The sequence below is a fragment of the Ursus americanus genome, chromosome 16 (assembly GCF_024610735.1).
Source record: "Ursus americanus isolate L20-20 chromosome 16, mUrsAme1.1.p, whole genome shotgun sequence".
Lineage (NCBI taxonomy): Eukaryota > Metazoa > Chordata > Mammalia > Carnivora > Ursidae > Ursus > Ursus americanus.
In genome coordinates, this window is record NC_142142.1 from 137801 (window position 1) to 155552 (window position 17752).

Here is a 17752-nt window from a genome sequence, read left to right on the forward strand (position 1 = left end):
GTTTTACCAAGAAATGTCAGCCCTTATGATACCCATGAATTTAACATGGGTTTCCCCTCCCTAAATCCTACATAGAAGTCCCTGTGTGATGCCCATGTGCACAGGTTCCTAGACCACCCTACATGGGTGGAGTCCTCCTGTGGTAGGAGCCTTATATGGCAGGCCAGAATCAGCTCCTGACCTGACGAAGCAGTCCCAGTTCCCATGGGTTAGAAATACCTGAAAGGATATCTTTGTTAGGCTGAAGTCATAAACCTTCATGAATGCTGGCTAGTTTGTGTCTGTCTCCACAGCTGTTTCCCCAAACCTCAGCCCCGGAGCTTCTCCGACATCCTCTCAAAGCAACTCGCTTACTGTCTCCACGCCACCTGGTGAGGTCTAGTGCCCCCAGCATTTCCTGTCCTGGCTTCTCCCTTTGGATGGCAACTGAGTCCGATCCCTGGCCTGACAAGGATGCATCCCATCTTGCAGGCTTTCTAGTCAGGACCCCTGTTTGGCCTCCTCTCCAGAGGACTCCCAGCTAGGCCTGATGGGGCACCTCTGAGGAGGTGGATGTACTTTCTGTTGGGGTTTTGAGCTAGTGTGGGGAGACAGGCCTAGCCCAGGATGAGTCTAGGTAGGTGAGGACGGAGGCAAGGTTGTGGGAAGGGGCTACAATGAGTGCTTTCTCTGCTAAGAGAGGACTCATGGAGAGGCCACCCCAGAGCTTATTTAGAAAGGCCTCTATTTGAGAGACTCTTTTCTTTTTGGTTTCTTCCCTTTCATTAGACTGTGTACAGGGCCACACCTTCAAACCAGCTCGGAAAGAGGCATGGTGCCAGGGAGAACAGCCTGCCCTCGCCAGAGCTGTGGGGCAAGCTCAGGCTTGCCAGGAGCCTGGGTTCAATTCTCAGTGCTGATACTTCTTGGATGTGTGACCTTGATTTCCCTCTGCCTTGGTTTCCTCATGTGGTTTCTGTGCTGATTAAATGTGGGCTTACCATAGAACCTGACATGTGGAAGGTACTCCACAAGTCAGGTATTACTGGCAACCAGACCTAAGGGAAACAAGGAAGGGCATTCTGGGGAGGTAGATGTGTTTTTGCTAAAGGGACAGCTGATGGTCTGGGGTGCTGGACATCACCCACCAGTGTCTGGACCATTCCAGGTTTGGATGCATGCAGTGGCCCACAGTCCCCTTTGCCTGGAGCACCACCACAGGTAACAAGGGTCCTGACTGGGGTTTCTATGCCAACTAGTCTCTCTTCTTACCCCTTCATGATCCATTGAGATGATGGTGCTGGGAGGGGAAAGCATCTATACCACTTTGAGGGTATTTCAAGAGGAGATATGGTCTCTTCACATTGCTGTCTGACTTGTGTTCACTTTCTCCAGCAGAAGGGGGATGAGGCCGAACTCTCTTCACCTCATCTTGGCGAGCCTGTGAGTGTGAGCTCTGCTCATCTGGATGATTTGGGTGTGGGAGACACATTCCAAAAGTCTAGGCCAGCCCTGGGCAGCCTTCAAGTGGGTGTACATGAGTAGAGGGTCAAGGCTGGGGAAGCTAAAAGTTCCTCTGTTCTATCACGACTGGAAGTCTAAAGTGGAGGGGGTAAGGAGGCAGGATTCAGTGGGAATCACCTTCACTATAACCCTATAACCCTGTACCTTCACTCAGGCCATTGGCCATAGACCAGGGGGACCGCTGGAGCCAGCAACAGTCAGGCAAGACTGCTGCTTTTGTCATTCTAGTAAAAATTACAGTAAAGTTCCAGTTCCTCATTGGGATTCTTCTTGGGGGTAGCCTGGAAAATCTCATCTTTGCTGATGAGCCCTAGAAGGGCCCCACCCTGCTCAGAGCAAAGTGTTCAAGGTGATGTCCAGGGCAGCATGAAATACAATCTCATCTAGAACAGGGGCTAAGATAGAGTCCTCTGGGAGAATTCCACCACTCACACAAGATAGCTATACAAATGCTCCTCACAAAGCAGGTTTCCCTTGGGAAGTGAAATAAGAGTGCAGAATCTTAGAACTTTTGAGTAGTAAGATATCACCTTTGCAAAAACCACCTGATCCAAAGATCCTTAACCTCTTTTGGATCATGTAATTCTTGAAAAATTGTTGAAAGCTATGGATTCTCTTCCCAGAAAAATACATACAACATGCACACATAAACACACATTTACATTTGTAATAATTTCAGAGGATTATAAATCTGATGAGAAATTTGAGTCCCTAAGAGTTAAGTGCCTTGCCAGGAAGAGTCAAGACCAGAAACTGGGGCAACTGAGTCAAGGGCAAAATTTGTGACTGCCCCCAAGCTGTCCTCTATTCCACTGTCCTCCACAGCTCCTAGCCCTTGGGAAGTTCTTGGAAGATTGTGAATGACAGGTCCTCTTGTCCTGTCTGTTTTATAGACCTCAGACTTGTCTGTGGATTCCCCTTTACTGGTTCGGACTTGACTGAGAAGCCCTTCTCCTCCACTCAGTGCACACACATACACACAGGCACCTTAGCAGGGTCTGTGGGAACAGAGGCCCACGGTGGAAGTGGCCCTACCTCTTTCCTCTCCAACCTGCCTCCAGAGTCCCAGCTCTACCTTGTCTCTTTCAGAATGTCTCCAAAGGGCTAGCTGACCGGAAGCAGAATGACCAGAGGAAAGTGTCTCAGGGCAGGCTGACTCCTCGTTCTCCCACAACTGAGAAGTCCAAAGAGACTGCAATTGAACAAAAGGAAAACTGCGATCCCCTCCAGTGCCCTGAGGCCACGCCCAAAGGCCCAGCTTCTGGCGTAGGCAGTGGTGGGAAAATGGCCCTAAATAGCCCTCAGCCTGGCCCTGCTGAAAATGAGCTGGGAAAGGCACTTCTGAAGACAGCTAGGGAAGGCAACCCTCTGCCCAGAGGTCCAGCCCAGGGCTCTGGAGGGGTGTCTCCCCTGGGCCCTCAGGGAAAAGGTACAGCTGGAGAGCCAACAGGGTCAAAATTTGGCTCCAAAGCTGAGCTGCGGCCCCCTGCTTCCCGGCCGCCCCTACAGCGGGGAGTCTCCTGGGACAGTGGTCCTGAAGAACCCGGCCCCCGGCTGCAGAAAGTGCTTGCCAAGCTGCCTCTGGCAGAGGAAGAGAAGCGTTTTTCAGGCAAAGCTGGCAGCAAGTTGGCCAAGGCACCCGGACTCAAAGACTTTCAGATACAGGTGCAGCCAGTACGGATGCAAAAACTGTCTAAGCTCCGTGAGGTAGGTTCCTGGGGGCCAGCTGGGTAGGGTGTGCACTCCAGGTCCCCCCTGGGCTGAAAACCTCTGGGCTGAGCTGCTAGGCAGGGCAGCTGTGGCCTGGACTTGGGTCTTGTGGGTCCCTAAACTTCCCCACCCTGATAAATCAGGCCCACTGTGCAGCATCTTCTTCATAAGTATGTTTCAGGTGCTTTTACCTCACTTACTAGGGTGAGGTCAGTGTGGGATATAGTTGCCACACAAAGCCATACTTTAAAGGTAAGGCATGTGTATGGAGGGGCACATGGGCCCTCAGTACTGGGCTGTGTTTTCCCCTCCAGCCAGAGCTGGCAGTTCATAAACAGGAAGCCCTTGATAGAGTGCTTTGTCATGCCGAGGATGGAATAGCTTTTCCCTTTGTCAGGCTCCAGAACTTTCCTTCCTGATGCCTGCTAACAAAGGGCCTCAAATCCATCCTCAAGTATAATGATGGCCATGAGGGGCTGCTCCCGTGGTGAATTTCTTCCAGTGTCTGTGATGTTCCCGACTTTCATTGGCCACCAAACCAGGCACAGTAGTCTCTCATGGGGCTGCCACCCTATGCAGGGGGTGATTGGGAGTATCCAGTGATGTAGGGGACAGAGATAGTGTGTGAGGGTAAGAAGAGATTAACAGGACAAGGAATCGTTATCCAGTCCCATTTCCCCAGAGGGCCAACCCAGGCCACAGGCCAAGGCAACCAGGACTCTGGGGTGGGAGCTGGCACCCTCATGGCTAGAACTGGACAAGGCTCCCCTGGCTCCCCTACGGAATGTGGAAAAGAGGTACCTGATAGCAGTCAAGCACAAGTGAGGAGGTTTCTGTGCTAGCAGGGACACATTGCAATGTGTCCTATTCAGAAACCTTCGTTCCTATTCAGAAACTTTCCATGATGCTCTGAATTGGAGGCTCCGGGGAGCTGCTAAGGAAACAGGTAAAAGGCCCTGGCCAGTTACTTCCATTTGGGCCATGAGCACCCTCTGCTGGCCCCTTCCTTTCCTTCTTTACCCGGGGGCAAACCACTGAAGTGGCCCCTGCTACATGGGAGACTGAAAATCCCCTCATAAGCACAAGTCACAAGGGGCCAGGAGATCTGTCAGACGTTGGAAGTGCTGGTCTGGTGCTAATTGACTTGTGGTCAGCATCCCCATCTCTCCTGGGCTTGGACTGCTAAGGCCCCAGGCAGTATAGTGGGGCAGCAATTCTCAGGCTTCATTTGTCTGGACAGTTTTACAACTCAAGGGGTGCCATAACCGGCCACTGAGGAACTGGGGGTAGGAGAGGTCACAACTCCTGGAAGTGGATACTCAACTGCCCTAGCCAGTTATTCTCTAGCCAGCTTAAAGCACAGTCATGAGCTCAACAAAATCATTTCCAGCAGAAGCTCCATACACATCCAGGTGACCATCCTATCTCCGGAGCCCTGGGCTCTGCTTCTGTTTGCTGTGTAGCTCTCAGCCACAGTGTGGCTGGAGCTCATTTGCCCTGAGGCTCACAGGCTTATTTAAAAGGCAGACCATGCCAACGACAATTCTTAACCCAAGAAATATGGTGCTAATGGTGGGGTTTCAGGCACTTTTATGGGCTGGGAGAGGAGCAATCTTCCAGGTGCCCTTCATATGTCACCACGTCATGACTGTCCACCCCCCTTTGAGGCTGCCCCTAATACCTCCCACATAAGGCTGAGTGGTCACAGAGCCATAAACAGAACCAAGAGAAAAGTTCCTCCTGATGTTATCATCTGAAATGTTGTTTTCTTCTTTTCCTAAAAAGGAGCACATCCTGATAAGAAATCAGAACTTAGTGGGGCTCAAGCTTCCAGAACTTAGTGAAGCAGCTGAGCAGGAAAAAGGTAGGTGGCATCAGGGCAGATGTTTTCCTCAGGCCAGTGCTGGATTCATTTTTACCAGATAAAAGAAGGTGAACGTGTAAACACTAGACTTCTGTCAGGGCCTTTGTCCCGGTGGTGAGAGTGGGCCAAACACAGAGGAGGCCCTCAGTAAATATTTGCAGATAAATGAATGAATCAGATTATGTTTCCTGCCCATTCAGAGAACCTCTAAACTTGTCTCTTTCCAACCAGCCCCCTTCTGGACCCTGCCAGCCCTCCCTGAGCCTTGTTAGGACCTAGGAAGCCTGGAAGGGTGACCCAGGCCTCAACTTTTAACACTTCCTTTTCCTCTCACACCCAGGAAGTCACTCAAATAGAACAGTTCCTCTTTTCAAGACATCAGAGTCATCTCTTGCTTTCTAATCTGCTGTCACCACAAAGTCCAGACCCCAGCCCTTTCCTCCCCGGTCCTGCAACTCCCCACCCACCCACCCTGCCAAACTCATCTTCAGAAAATAAGACTTTGGATCTCCTGCCTCCCTCCTGCTCCCCATCTCCTGGCTCACCTCTTCTATGGGTCATGCTACCTGTGGTCAGTCAGCACCGAAGCCTTCTGCTTAAGGATCGTTGTATGGGCATGCCCAGGGTGCACCAACTATGTTGGAAGCCCTGATCTGAAATATAGTTAACACCTACCTAGTCAACATTAACAAGATTCCCAGAAGTAAAATTTCCAACAACTTGTAAATTAACCATCTTTGGAGGAAATCTTTGGGAAAAAATATGATATACTTTTCTACTTTTAATTTTTAATGTGCTTATTAAAGCAGCTTCAAAACACCAGGAAAAGATTTATCTTAAAATTTGTCCCACAACCCATAAATTCTGAAAAAAAAGCAATTTTTATTCTTTCCAGTATTTACCTGCATTTATAATTTTTTCACAATTGATTTGTGTAGCTATAACTTCTTGTTTCTACTTTTTAAGCTTATTTCATAACTGATTCCATGTGCTTTGACATGTCCTTTTATTTATCATTTAATGGGTGTAGCTTTGCATTGATGCATGGACTGTTGGGTATTTCAGATGTTTACAGTTCTTTTTGCTACGATTAACCACCCTGCTCTAAACAACTCAGTACTCAGTTTTTTTCTTTCTTCCTTCAGGTTATTCCCTTGAACAAATTCTCAGGCTTGAGATTCACTGGGTCAAAGTGTAGAAATATTTGCATTTACCAAATTGCCTCCAGTGTAGACTGCTACCCACAAAGACAGAGGGGTCTGCCTCCTAAGAACTACCAGCACTGGACTTTGCTTTCACTCCTTAAGGGCCAGAATATAGTAAGAATCAGATAAACAATAAATGCCACTTTGTTATTACTTCAACTAATTTGCTAGCAAGCAAGGTCAAATTTAAACATTTTAAATATTTATTTACTCTGTTTTTTCTTAGTGGGTAGATTTGCTTTTCATCTCTTTACCCAGGTGTCCATATGGGCCTTAGGGTTTTTTGTTGGTTTATTTTTTTGTTGGTAATATATGTAAACTCTATAGATATTAACATTTTACTATATTTTTTCTCTTGGAATTGATTTCCAGTTTCATACAATTATGCTTGAAAACAATGCTTGATGTAATTTCAGTCTTCTTAAATTTATTGAGACCTGTTTTGTTCCTAACATATGATCTATCATAGAGAAAGTTCCATGTGCACTTGAGAAGAATATGTATTCTGTTGCTTTGGGTATCATGTTCTGTATATGTCCATTAGGTCTGGTGTGTCTGATGTGTCATGGAAGGCCAATTTTCTCCATAAGTATTTCTTTTAAAGTATTCTGCAACTTTCCTGCATTAGTTAAGATAAAATCTAAGTTGCTATGACATAGAGGCCCCGAAGTATGATAACCTATAGGGTAGAGAAGAATGTCTCAGCCTTGAGTAATGATTCTAAAGCAAGCTGTCAGGTTAGCAGGTGGCTCTGCTCCACATAATTGTTCGGGGACCTTAGCTTCTTCTCTGTATTTCTATACATTTTCCTAGATGCATCTTTATATAAATACATAAGTTTTGCCATGGGATAATATCTTAGAAGTGGAACTGCTTGATCAAAAGGCATTTATATTTAAATACATATACATACTGCCAAATTAACTTATAAAAATTATACTAATTTAAATATCCATTATGTGCCCTCCCTCCCATTTTTTTTCTCTCATTTCTAGGTTTTGGGTGCTTAATAGCTCAAGCTTCAACACTTACTAGCCTCATAGCCTTAGGCAAATTTCTTAGTCTCTAGATGGCTCAATCTGTTCTTCTATATAATGGGTATAATAATAGGACTATAGTACCTACTTCATTGTGCTGATACGTTTTTATGTGATACTGGTCTTTATTCCAGCAGAAACCTGGCATACATTTTAATTCCTATAATCAAGGTTGTGGAACTCTATCACATGTGGGATGTTGTCCTGTGTGCTACACAGTATATGTAGAATGGTGTTGGAGATGTGGTGAGCAGCCACATGTGTTTGATTGATATCTGCAGAGTTGGGACTTCCTTTTCCTACATTCTGAACATTCTGAATCAAAGAGCCTCATCGCCTCTCATATCCAGGATGAAAGACTTTGGGAGACCTCCCTGAAAGCTAGAGAAGCTAGCTCTTTTTTGTTTATTTTTTTATTTTAGTATTTTCATTTTTTTTATGTTGTTAGTCACCATATAGTACTTCATTAGTTTTTGATGTAGTGTTCCATGATTCATTATTTGCATATAACACCCAGTGCTCATTGCAATACGTGCCCTCCTTAATACCCATCAAGCCCTAAATACAACAGTGTATATGAGCTCATAGGGAAAACTCGAGTCTCTTATGATGATTGTTAGCTGTTCCTTTGGGAGGTGGGGAAGATCCTTATCAGAACATTCTGGAATCTTAAGAACTTTGGCTCTCCTTCAGTTTCTAAGGATTGGGAGGCTCTTTCCTGCTGCATCTGGTCTTTCCAACAATCCAACAAGTTCTCTTCACGGATCATTTGTAGGATGTTTGGGTCCTTATCATTTGCAGGTCATTTCAAGCCAAAGATGTGAGGCTGACTGTGGGCTAGTTCCCAGGCTGCATGCTGGGAATGCAGAGGTGAAAAAGACTCAGGCTCTGCCATTAAGAAGAGGGTCTTCTATGAGAAACAAACTGGGGGCCTCAGAGGGGAGGGGGGTGGGGGAATGGGATAGACTGGTGATGGGCAGTAAGGAGGGCACGTATTGCATGGTGCACTGGGTGTTATACACAAGTAATGAATCATCGAGCCTTACATCGGAAACCGGGGATGTACTGTATGGTGACTAACATAATATAATAAAAAATCATTATAAATAATAAAAAAAAAAGAAGAGGGTCTTGTCTTGGCTGTCATTACTGGTCCCTTCGGCTACCTCAACAACCTCTATCCCATCTCTCAGCACTCCTGACCTCCTTACCCAGCTCAATCCACAGTCCACTCTCAGCCAGAGGGATCTCTGAAATGCGATTCTGGTTTAGCATCTTCAGGGGCCTTCATTCTGCTCTGAAGATGAGCACTAGAGTCCTTAGTAGGATGGACAAGGCCCTGTGTAATTAACCCTGCTCCCCTTTCCCACATCTTTGAGGGCCACTCTTTTCACTCTCAGTATCTTGGCCTTTCTTCAACAACTCATTCCTCCTTCTTCTTGGCTTGGCATAGGCACAGAACCAGGAATGTTCTTCCTCTCATTCTCTTTGCCTAATGAACTCTCATTCAGTCATTAGATTTCTGCTCAAATGTCACTTTTCTAGGGAACACTTTTCCAGTACCTCCAGATCCTTCTGTCTTATAAAATCTACCACAGTATGAAATGTAATGTTTCTCTAATTAATCTCTGTCCCATGAGGTAACCAGCTCCCAGAGGAAAGTGACCTGTTTTGCTCAGCATTATATCCCTAGCTCCAAGCCCATTGCCTGAATCATAGTAAGCACTCAATAAATACTGAATAAATGAATGAGCTCACCTTCACCTTCTCGGAAAGGAAACACAAGGATAGACAAATCACTATAATACATTGTGTTAAGACTTTACAACCCAAAATACCTAGCACAACAGAGGAGGAAGCAGCCAGCTCAGTAGGGGTGAGTGAGTCAGGGCAGGATTCCAGAGGAGCAGCTTTGAGCTATGGAAAAGAAGTATCGTAGGCAGAGGGAACAGCAGAAGCAAAGGCACACAGGCATCTTCTAGTTCTCGGCGTGTTCGAGGAACAGAAGGAATCCCATGTGAACCAAGTATGGGTCATGTGTTCTAGAGAGATGGGCAGTAAGGGTGGGGTATAAGTGGGGAACGGGGAGAGTGAAAGCTTTGAGGGAGAATTAATGAGTTTGAACTTCATTCAGGACCCCTTGGAAAGCCAGAGAAACCTGTAGATAGGGAAGCGTCGGGATCAAAGCTAAGTTTGAGAATAATTCTTTTTGACAGATTATGAACGCTGGCCTGAAATGGGAGAAGCTGGAGGCAGGGAGACCAGTAAAAGGGTATGGAAACAGCATGGTGACAGGTGTTAAAGCTGTAGATTGAGATGGACAGGGAGGGACATGGAAGGGACAGGTTTGAGAGCTACTTGGAGGTCAGCTTGGCAGGACTTGGTGAGGAGATGGGGTAGAGGGGAAGACCAGAAAGACCACCAGGTGTGTGTCCACATGGCCAAGGTGGGTGATGGTGTCATTAATGAGGATGTGGAGAACAGGAGGAAGAGCTCACCTGAGGAGGAAGACAGCAAGTTCGGATATGTATGTGTTTAATGCCCGTGGAGAGCAGCTTGGATGCCACAGTCTGACAGACCTAGTTTTGTATCCTGGTTCTACCACTAATTAGCTGGGACACTGGGAAGTCTATTTAATTTAGCTGAGCCTAAATTTCCTAGTTTGCAGAAAATTAGCTTAGCAATATTTATCTTGCAAGGCTGTTGTAAGGAATGAATGGAAAACTACATCTAATGCAAGTTGATGTTTGATAATGGTGGCTGTTGAAATTGTTTACATCATCTTGATCCAAGTGACAATGTCTAGAAAGTGGTTGGATATCTGGACATGGAGGTTGAGAGAGGTGTGGGCAGTCCCTCTAGACACCCCCAGTCTGAGCTCAGAGCCCTCAGATCTCAGACAGGGAAAAGGCTTCCTTGAGAAGATCAATCTGAGGAAAGTTTATCCCCATCCAGTAGCTTTGGCATTTTGGGGGGTCATCCTGAGTCTCAGAGCATCTTTAATCAGAAGCCCCAGAAGCTATTTTTCTAAGTCCTGGAGATTGCCAGAAACAAATACTTTCATTGGAATGAGCTAATACAGGCAGATATGTTTAAAATCATTCTACTGTTAAAATACCTCCTGCACATTATCAAAATGTTCAACTAATAGTGAAAAATACAAAGAAAGTAAATATAGCTTCTAACAAATGCCCTCTTCCCCACGAAAACAGGAGGAAGGGAGGAAGGAAGAAGATTTTTATGCTAGATTGCTAGATGTACTTATTTTAGATAAAAAGTATGAAAATTTAATTAAACTTGAATTAAAGCAGAATGAAGTTGTAGGAATTGCTAAATTTTGGCAATTTCTTCCTCCAGAAAATGGATAGGATTCTAGAAGTTTAAAATATACATTATTAAATGCATTAAGAGTTTGGAGCCATTGAGGTACTTTTTTTTTAGATTACATGTTTCAAATTTGGATTATTGACTTCCTATGGGAAAAGATGAAAATGACAGCATTTCTTCCCACCTTCATATTTCTTCCTATTCTTCCATCTCTACATATACAAATGATAAATTATTCTTGTTATACTGTCAAGGCTGTAACATTTACATTTCATTCTGTAACTATAAGTTCCATAGTTGGTTAGCCCTAAACTTATATGTAAAAGGATTTAATGCCCAGCATCAGTCCCTTTACAATGGCTCACCATTACCAAGTTTATGATTTTGATTTATGTCTTGTTTAGCTAGTTTTTATTATCCAATAGTTTTCCTAGAAGGGCTCAGAGGTGCTGTTTCCTGAATTCTAGTATGTTTAAAAATGTTACCTTTATTCTTGAAGGACAGCTTGGATAGTTTTAAATTCTGGGTCATTCTTTCCCTCAGAACTTGGTAGATACTACACTGTATTTAATGTTGTAGAGAAGTCTGAGACCAGCTGATTTCCAGCACCCCTCAACCTCCACGTCTCCCTGTAGATGGCTTACTCTTTCCATGAGGGTAGCTGGAGAAGCACTTCTTTATACATATATGTATACATGGATATGGATATATATATGTGTATATATGGCTATGGATATACACATGTATGTGTGGATAGATAGATAGATAGATAGATAGATAGATAGATAGATAGATAAATTTTTTCCTTAACATGGCATGCTCTTTCAATCTGCACGTTCAGCTTTTCCCTCAAGTGAGGAAAGTTTTCTTCTCATATGTCTTTGAATATGTTCGTTGCTCCTTTTGTTTTGTTCACTAGTTCAGAGACAACACGATCTGCAAGTTTCTCACCAATATCTCAACTACAGGTCCATTATTTAATCTCTAAATACTTCAGTCTTTCTTAGCTGCCATGTAGTTACCATGCCATTGTTTTCATTTTATTTCTTCTTCATGTGTACATTTTCACCTGGATTTTCTCTTTACCTAGATATATTGTGAAGGTCAATTTTCATTGACTCCTTCCTACCTTTTCTGAGATCTCTGTCCTCCTGCAGTGCTTAGCTGAAGACTGGGTATTTTGTGTCTGCTTTATTACTGCTTGGGTGGTGGGGAAGAGGGGAAGTTCAGATGGAGCTGTGGGTAGTGGTGTTTGTGGGATTGGTTTCCGCTCTTTCTCTATAACTTTGTTCATAGTCCAACACGTGCGTTTATTACACCACAGTGTGGATATATCTTTTTCTTTTGGGACAGTAGTAGTGGATTATAGATTATTTTCCCAATTCAGGGTAGAATTGTAGAGACAATCAGCCCAGGTGTTTATTTTCCAGACTTGGCCCAACTATTCCCAGCAGCCACTCTCACTCTCCTGCCAGAGAGAGGAAGGAAAAAATAGACAAAATACAAGGAGTTCGGCCACTATGCTATTTTTCAAAAGTGGTGGTCAGGGGTAGAGGGCAGCTTCAACTGGGGCTTTCCATGTGTCTCCTGCCCACACTTCATTGGATGGGCTTGTTTTATTTTTTCTTTTGTCTTACTTTCTGGTAAATCCCTCCATATTGTTTGAGATAATCAGCTCTGGTAGAATGCTGTGCAATCATTCTGCCTTTCCTCTCCCCTCCTACTCAGTAAGAAAAGCAAATAGCAGCACAGGCAGTTTTTTTCTCTTGTTGGAGTATTGTAGTGGCATGGAGATCCTTCCTTTCTGAAGAAACTTTCTGAATCTCCTCTGGAGGCTGCCTGCTCACCCCCTCAGTCTACTTCCCTTCTCATTCTGTGGTATTACACTCTTGCCAGAATTCTTCCTCTTAATATCTTCCTGTCAGTAATGATTCTTTGAGGGAAGAAGAAAGGGCTGTCAAGGGTGGGAGCTCTACATTTATTCCTAGGAAGTTCTGTCTTTCTCTGGCCATTATTTTTAAAGACGATTGCCTTTTCTTACATTTGAGGGTTGCTGGTATATTTATGGTTGGTTTAAAATTTTTTGTAATTGTTGAGTTCAGGAGGAGGGTGGCTGGTTCTAGGATCAACAAGTTCTAGGATCATCCTTCAGACAACCATCCTATCAGGGCTAGAAGGCCTACCTAGTTATTTTTTTTTTTTTGGTGGGGCAAGGGAGGCTCAACCTAGGCAACTTCTCTAGGCAAAAGCCCCTGGTATGGCTTTCACTTGATTATTAGTTCTTGTATGGTTCAATCAATCATATAGATTTCTCAGGAGTCCACTGTTTAATTATCTCTCTTCTGGGTACAGTGTGGACACCATAAAGGTATCGCAAGGCCAGAGGCACCACAAGGTTTATCATCTGTCACATGGAAATATCAGAGAGCAGTAAGTGCCAGGACAGAATCCAAAAGATGACAGGTAGCTAAGAGAACATCTAGTTCAATCTTATATCCAAGGAAGGATCGCTGACTACCCCATTTCCAACAGATGGCCCTCCAGACATTGCTGGGATAGCTTGAGTACCGACAAACTCCTGAACACTGTTCTGTTATTGGAAAGCACAAAATATTTAAATATTCTCTACCTTGAGCCAAACTATAACTCCTCTTTTCTCTGCATGGTTTCCTTTGGAGAAACTCCTAATTCACATTACTCCCAATCTTAGCTGCACTTAGATGGCTACCACAAGTATGCCTCTAGTCCTGACCTCTGGCCTGGCCTACAATTCTGGAAAATGACTGAGCCGGTTGGAAACCTGCCCATGAGAGATGGTAGAACATGGATAACTATAAGTCCTGCATGCAAGTGGAAAGTAACCATTGTATGGGATGAAGACACCTGCTTTGGCTCAAGTAAAAGAGATTTGAGGCTTTTCATCCTAAACGTACAATAAGCCCATAGTAAGGTACAGTGTGTCTATGCTGCATGAATAACAAATGTCAATGCCAGGGACATTTGCCCATGTCTTCCTGAGTTAAGCGCTTGTTAGAGCATATCTGGGACAGCAACAACCAGAATGTGTGCAGGTAGGGGATGATATCTAGAAGGCATGGGCCATAGTGGATAACAATGAGCAGTTGGAAAAACAAGGGTAAAGCTTGGAGAAGGGAAGCTTTAGAGAGGTGCAAAGCTGTCTTCAAACAGGAGAAAGATTTATAGGAAAGAGAAAACTTGGTTTGTTCTTTCTGCTTTCAGAGCACAGACCCAGGATAGTTTTATGAGATAATAAAAGGCTGTTCATTGGTTCTTTTGGCTAGGAGGCATCTATTTCTGAGATCTGTAAAAGATCTAATGACCTTAGCTTTACCCTGGAAAAACCCTGTTTCTATTTCTATCTATGGGAATATGGAACCAGATTTCTATGTAGGACACTGGTGATTGAACAATTGAAATCACTTGAGGAAGAGTAATTGGGCAACAGGTCTCCTGAGAAGCCTGCCAAAGAGAGGGGACTTTTCCAAATATTATAGCTTTCAGTTGCCAGAAACCAACTTTGAACCCCAGACACAAGAGCCTGCTTGGTACTATGGGGAGCAATGGGAAGAACTAGAATTTAAAGCAAATTGGTTTGAAAGTCTGACTGTGCCAGTAACTAGTTTTATGACTTTAAGTTATTAACCTTGCTGAGTCTTTACTTACCTACCCGTAAAATGAGATGATTAAGTTCTAGCTCACTGGATCATTGCGAAGATAAAATAACAATTATAAAGCCCCTGGCATATAATTAGGTTCTTATAAACCGAAGCAAGGTGCCAACAGTGCTACTATAATTTCAGACATTTTATAAGTTAGGCACTTTGGTTTTTTTCAGGGCTCCCTTCTGAACTCTCCTCAGCTATTGAGGAAGAAGAGCCAAAGAGTGGCTTGGATGTCATGCCCAATATTTCTGACATGCTGCTGCGCAAACTGCGGGTCCACAGGTCTCTCCCTGGAAGGTAAAATCAGGGCATGGGTTGCATAAGACACTGTATTGGGTAGGCCCTGTGTTAGATTCTAGATGGGACATAGTGGAGCATGGACCTTGATTTTTTTACCCCAGAAAGGTCAAAGTCTAATGGTCCAGACAGGGCTAATGCATCCAAAATAAAAAGAGTAATAAAGAGCCATGTAAGGTGGTTCTAACTCAGAGAGAAGGTGGGTTTCATAGATGGGCACAAGGTATCACCAGAGGCTCATGGCAGCAGAGGGTGGTGGACTTTGGCCCAGGAGAAACGGTTTCAGTCCAAGATCTATCATCTACCATAAATGAGAGATTCTAGGTCTATTATCTGCATAAATACAGATGTAGAACATTTGGAACCACACAAAGAAAGATTGGTTGGAAAATCTACCAGGCTCTTCCACACACGGGGAGTAAGTGACTTCACTTGCCGAACATCAGCCCCCTCACCTATACAACAGAGGTCATAAGTGCACTGTCATTGGTAGAATGCTGCACTACCTAGAAGAGACAGTGTGCAAGCAGAGACCTAAGACCATGTCAGCACATGGCAGACCCTTGATAACTGGATTGAAAAGTGAATAGTTTGGAGTATAAAGGAGAGAAGAGAGGGTACCACTAAGTAATAGGAATTGGGTGGGTGCCTGCAATTGAGGCATCCTGCCAAGCCCAAGTAACCTGGGGACTAAATTGTTGTGGGCCTGGGAAAGGCCGTTAGGAGGAGCATTCAGACATAACAGAATTCCCTGATTTGGGGGAAAGGAAAACAAGTTTTGCCTGGGGGATGTGATATTCAAACTGTACATTATCATCACCTAAAACAGAGTCTTCAGGGCAATACTCAGAGGGGCCTAGCAACTAAGCCAGCATCAGGAAAAGTGCCAGAAATAAGTCAGAAGCAGACTGCATCCACAGCTGGAGGAGGGCATGGGTGGGGCCAGTTCATCTCAGGGAAGGCAGAGAGGTGCTGTCCAGAGGCAGGAAACTGAAGGAGAAGCATGGCAGAGCACTGCAGGTTAGACAGCATGTTTACATGCTGTGCCCTTTGGTGTTTGTAACAACCGAGTGAGGCAGAAAAGGAAGATTTTGTTTATCTTCAGTGAGGGAAAAGGGGGAAAGCAACATGCTAGCAAGTGACAGAGTCAACAACTGAACTCAGGGTGGGCTGACTGCAGACCCAGTGCCCTTCCATCTATACCAGGGGCCTGTTAAAGTACCAAACAATCATTGGTACTCTTTTGCCTGTAAGGAACAAGGCTGGTGAACAGTGTTATTGGCTTCTTTTCCCTCAGTAAAGTTGAAGATAATTAGTATCATTAGAGCTCACCTCCAGCCTATTAAATTCCCCTAGCTTCCTCAGGAGAGGGAAACTGAGCAATTCTATCTTCCGTGAGTAAGTTAATAGCTACCAGCTACAAACCAATAGGCAAGACTGGGCCTGCGTGGGCCTGCATAGTCAATGAATAAGAGCAGCTTCTGAACCTGTGGTCCAGGCTCTCAGATTGAGGTCAGTGGCTCTCATGCATTGTGTCAATAGCCACATTGCCCATCCCCAAACTCCCTGCTCCAACCATTAAACCAGGCTCCCTGCTCCCGGCCTCAGTAAAGACTGTTTGCAGCTTAGGCCCTTGGCCGGGCCCAGAACTCTCTATCCCTGGTTTGGGGCTTGGGATAGATGGGCAAACAGTTGCCTAGCAGAAGGAAGCCAGAACTTCAAGATTCCTTCTGCTAGAAAAAATATGGGGAAATTACACTTGAGTTTTAATATGAAGGAGCTGATTTCATGATCTATGTGGGCTATGTAAATTGGGACTGGACCATACCAAGAAGGAGCTCACAGAGTCAGCAAGTTGAATGAAGTCAGTAGAAAAATCAGGTCTGGAGATGTCTGGGTGGCTCAGTTGGTTAAGTGTCTGCCTTCAGCTCAGTTCTTGGATCAAGTCCCGCATCGGGCTCCTTGCTCAGTGAGGAGCCTGCTTCTCCCTCTCCCTTTACCCCTCCCCCTGCTTGTGCTCACTCACTCTCTCTCTGACAAATCAATAAATAAAATCTTAAAGAAAGAAAGAAAGAAAGAAAGAAAGAAAGAAAGAAAGAAAGGAAGGAAGGAAGGAAGGAAGGAAGGAAGGAAGGAAGGAAGGAAGAGAGAGAACCAGGTGTGGAACCCAAATTAGGGACATGGTCAGTAGCTGATTAACAAGAATGCAGAGAGGACATGTCACTGGATCAAACACCAATAGGAGCAATAATAGGCACTTACTCAATAAGTAGTCATTGAGTGCCTATTATGTGCCAAACATTAGAATGGAGAACAAGTAGACACAGTTCCCGTTCTTATGGCACTTACATTCTAGGTGGAGAGACAAATAACATTCAAGTAACTAAATGAATGATTCCAGATAGCAAAACTGCTAAGAGGACATGAGATAGGCACATACAAAGAATGACACAGGACTGGAACATTGGGTAGAGGGTCAAGGAAGGCCTCTACGATAAAGTAGTAATTAATATGAGACATGCAAATGTCAAAATGAAGTCATCCATGCAAAGATTTTGGTGAAGACATTTCCAGACAAAAAGCACAGTAATTTCAACAAATGGTCTGGGATGACTGGATGCAAAAGAGTAAAGTTGGAATAACTTTAACCTCACACAATACACAAAAATTAACTCAAAACAGACCATAGGCCAAAATGTAGAGCTAATGCTATCAAACTGTTAGAAGAAAACATAGGAACAAATCTTCAATACTTTGGGTTAGTCCATGGTTTCTTAGATATGACACTAAAAGCACAAGCAATGAGAAAAACAGATAGATGAATAGTATTTCATCAAAATTGAAAGCTTTTATGACGCAAACAATACCATTAAGAAAGTGAAAAGACAACCCACAGAATGTGAGAAAATATTTGCAAATCATGTATTTGATAAGGGATTTGTTTCCAGAATATATAAAGAATTCTCTAACTCAATAAAAAGATAACTAATTTTTTTTAAAGGGTAAAGGATTTAAGTAGACATTTCTTCAAGGATATATGTGAGGGGTCAATAAGCACTGAAAGGATGAGCGACGTCATCAATCTTTAGGGAAATGCAAATCAAAATGTTAATGAGATACCCACCA

At 44.1% G+C, this 17752-nt stretch overlaps 2 protein-coding genes across 8 annotated transcripts in view; one reads left to right on the plus strand and one right to left on the minus strand.

Moving 5' to 3' along the window:
• Positions 1-17752, minus strand: part of LOC123786575 (uncharacterized) — a 211407-nt gene that overhangs the window by 102855 nt on the left and 90800 nt on the right. The window lies entirely within an intron of this gene.
• Positions 1-17752, plus strand: part of IRAG1 (inositol 1,4,5-triphosphate receptor associated 1) — a 129976-nt gene that overhangs the window by 70131 nt on the left and 42093 nt on the right. For 2 of the 7 annotated variants that reach the window (XM_045788856.2, XM_045788860.2), the window contains exons 6-11: positions 294-371; positions 1148-1200; positions 1375-1422; positions 2593-3210; positions 4999-5077; positions 14503-14626. In XM_045788856.2, coding sequence (XP_045644812.2) covers positions 294-371; positions 1148-1200; positions 1375-1422; positions 2593-3210; positions 4999-5077; positions 14503-14626 — 1000 coding nt within the window. The remainder of the gene's footprint in view (positions 1-293; positions 372-1147; positions 1201-1374; positions 1423-2592; positions 3211-4998; positions 5078-14502; positions 14627-17752) is intronic. The other 5 variants (XM_045788855.2, XM_087868040.1, XM_087868037.1 and 2 more) reach the window with 4 other exon arrangements.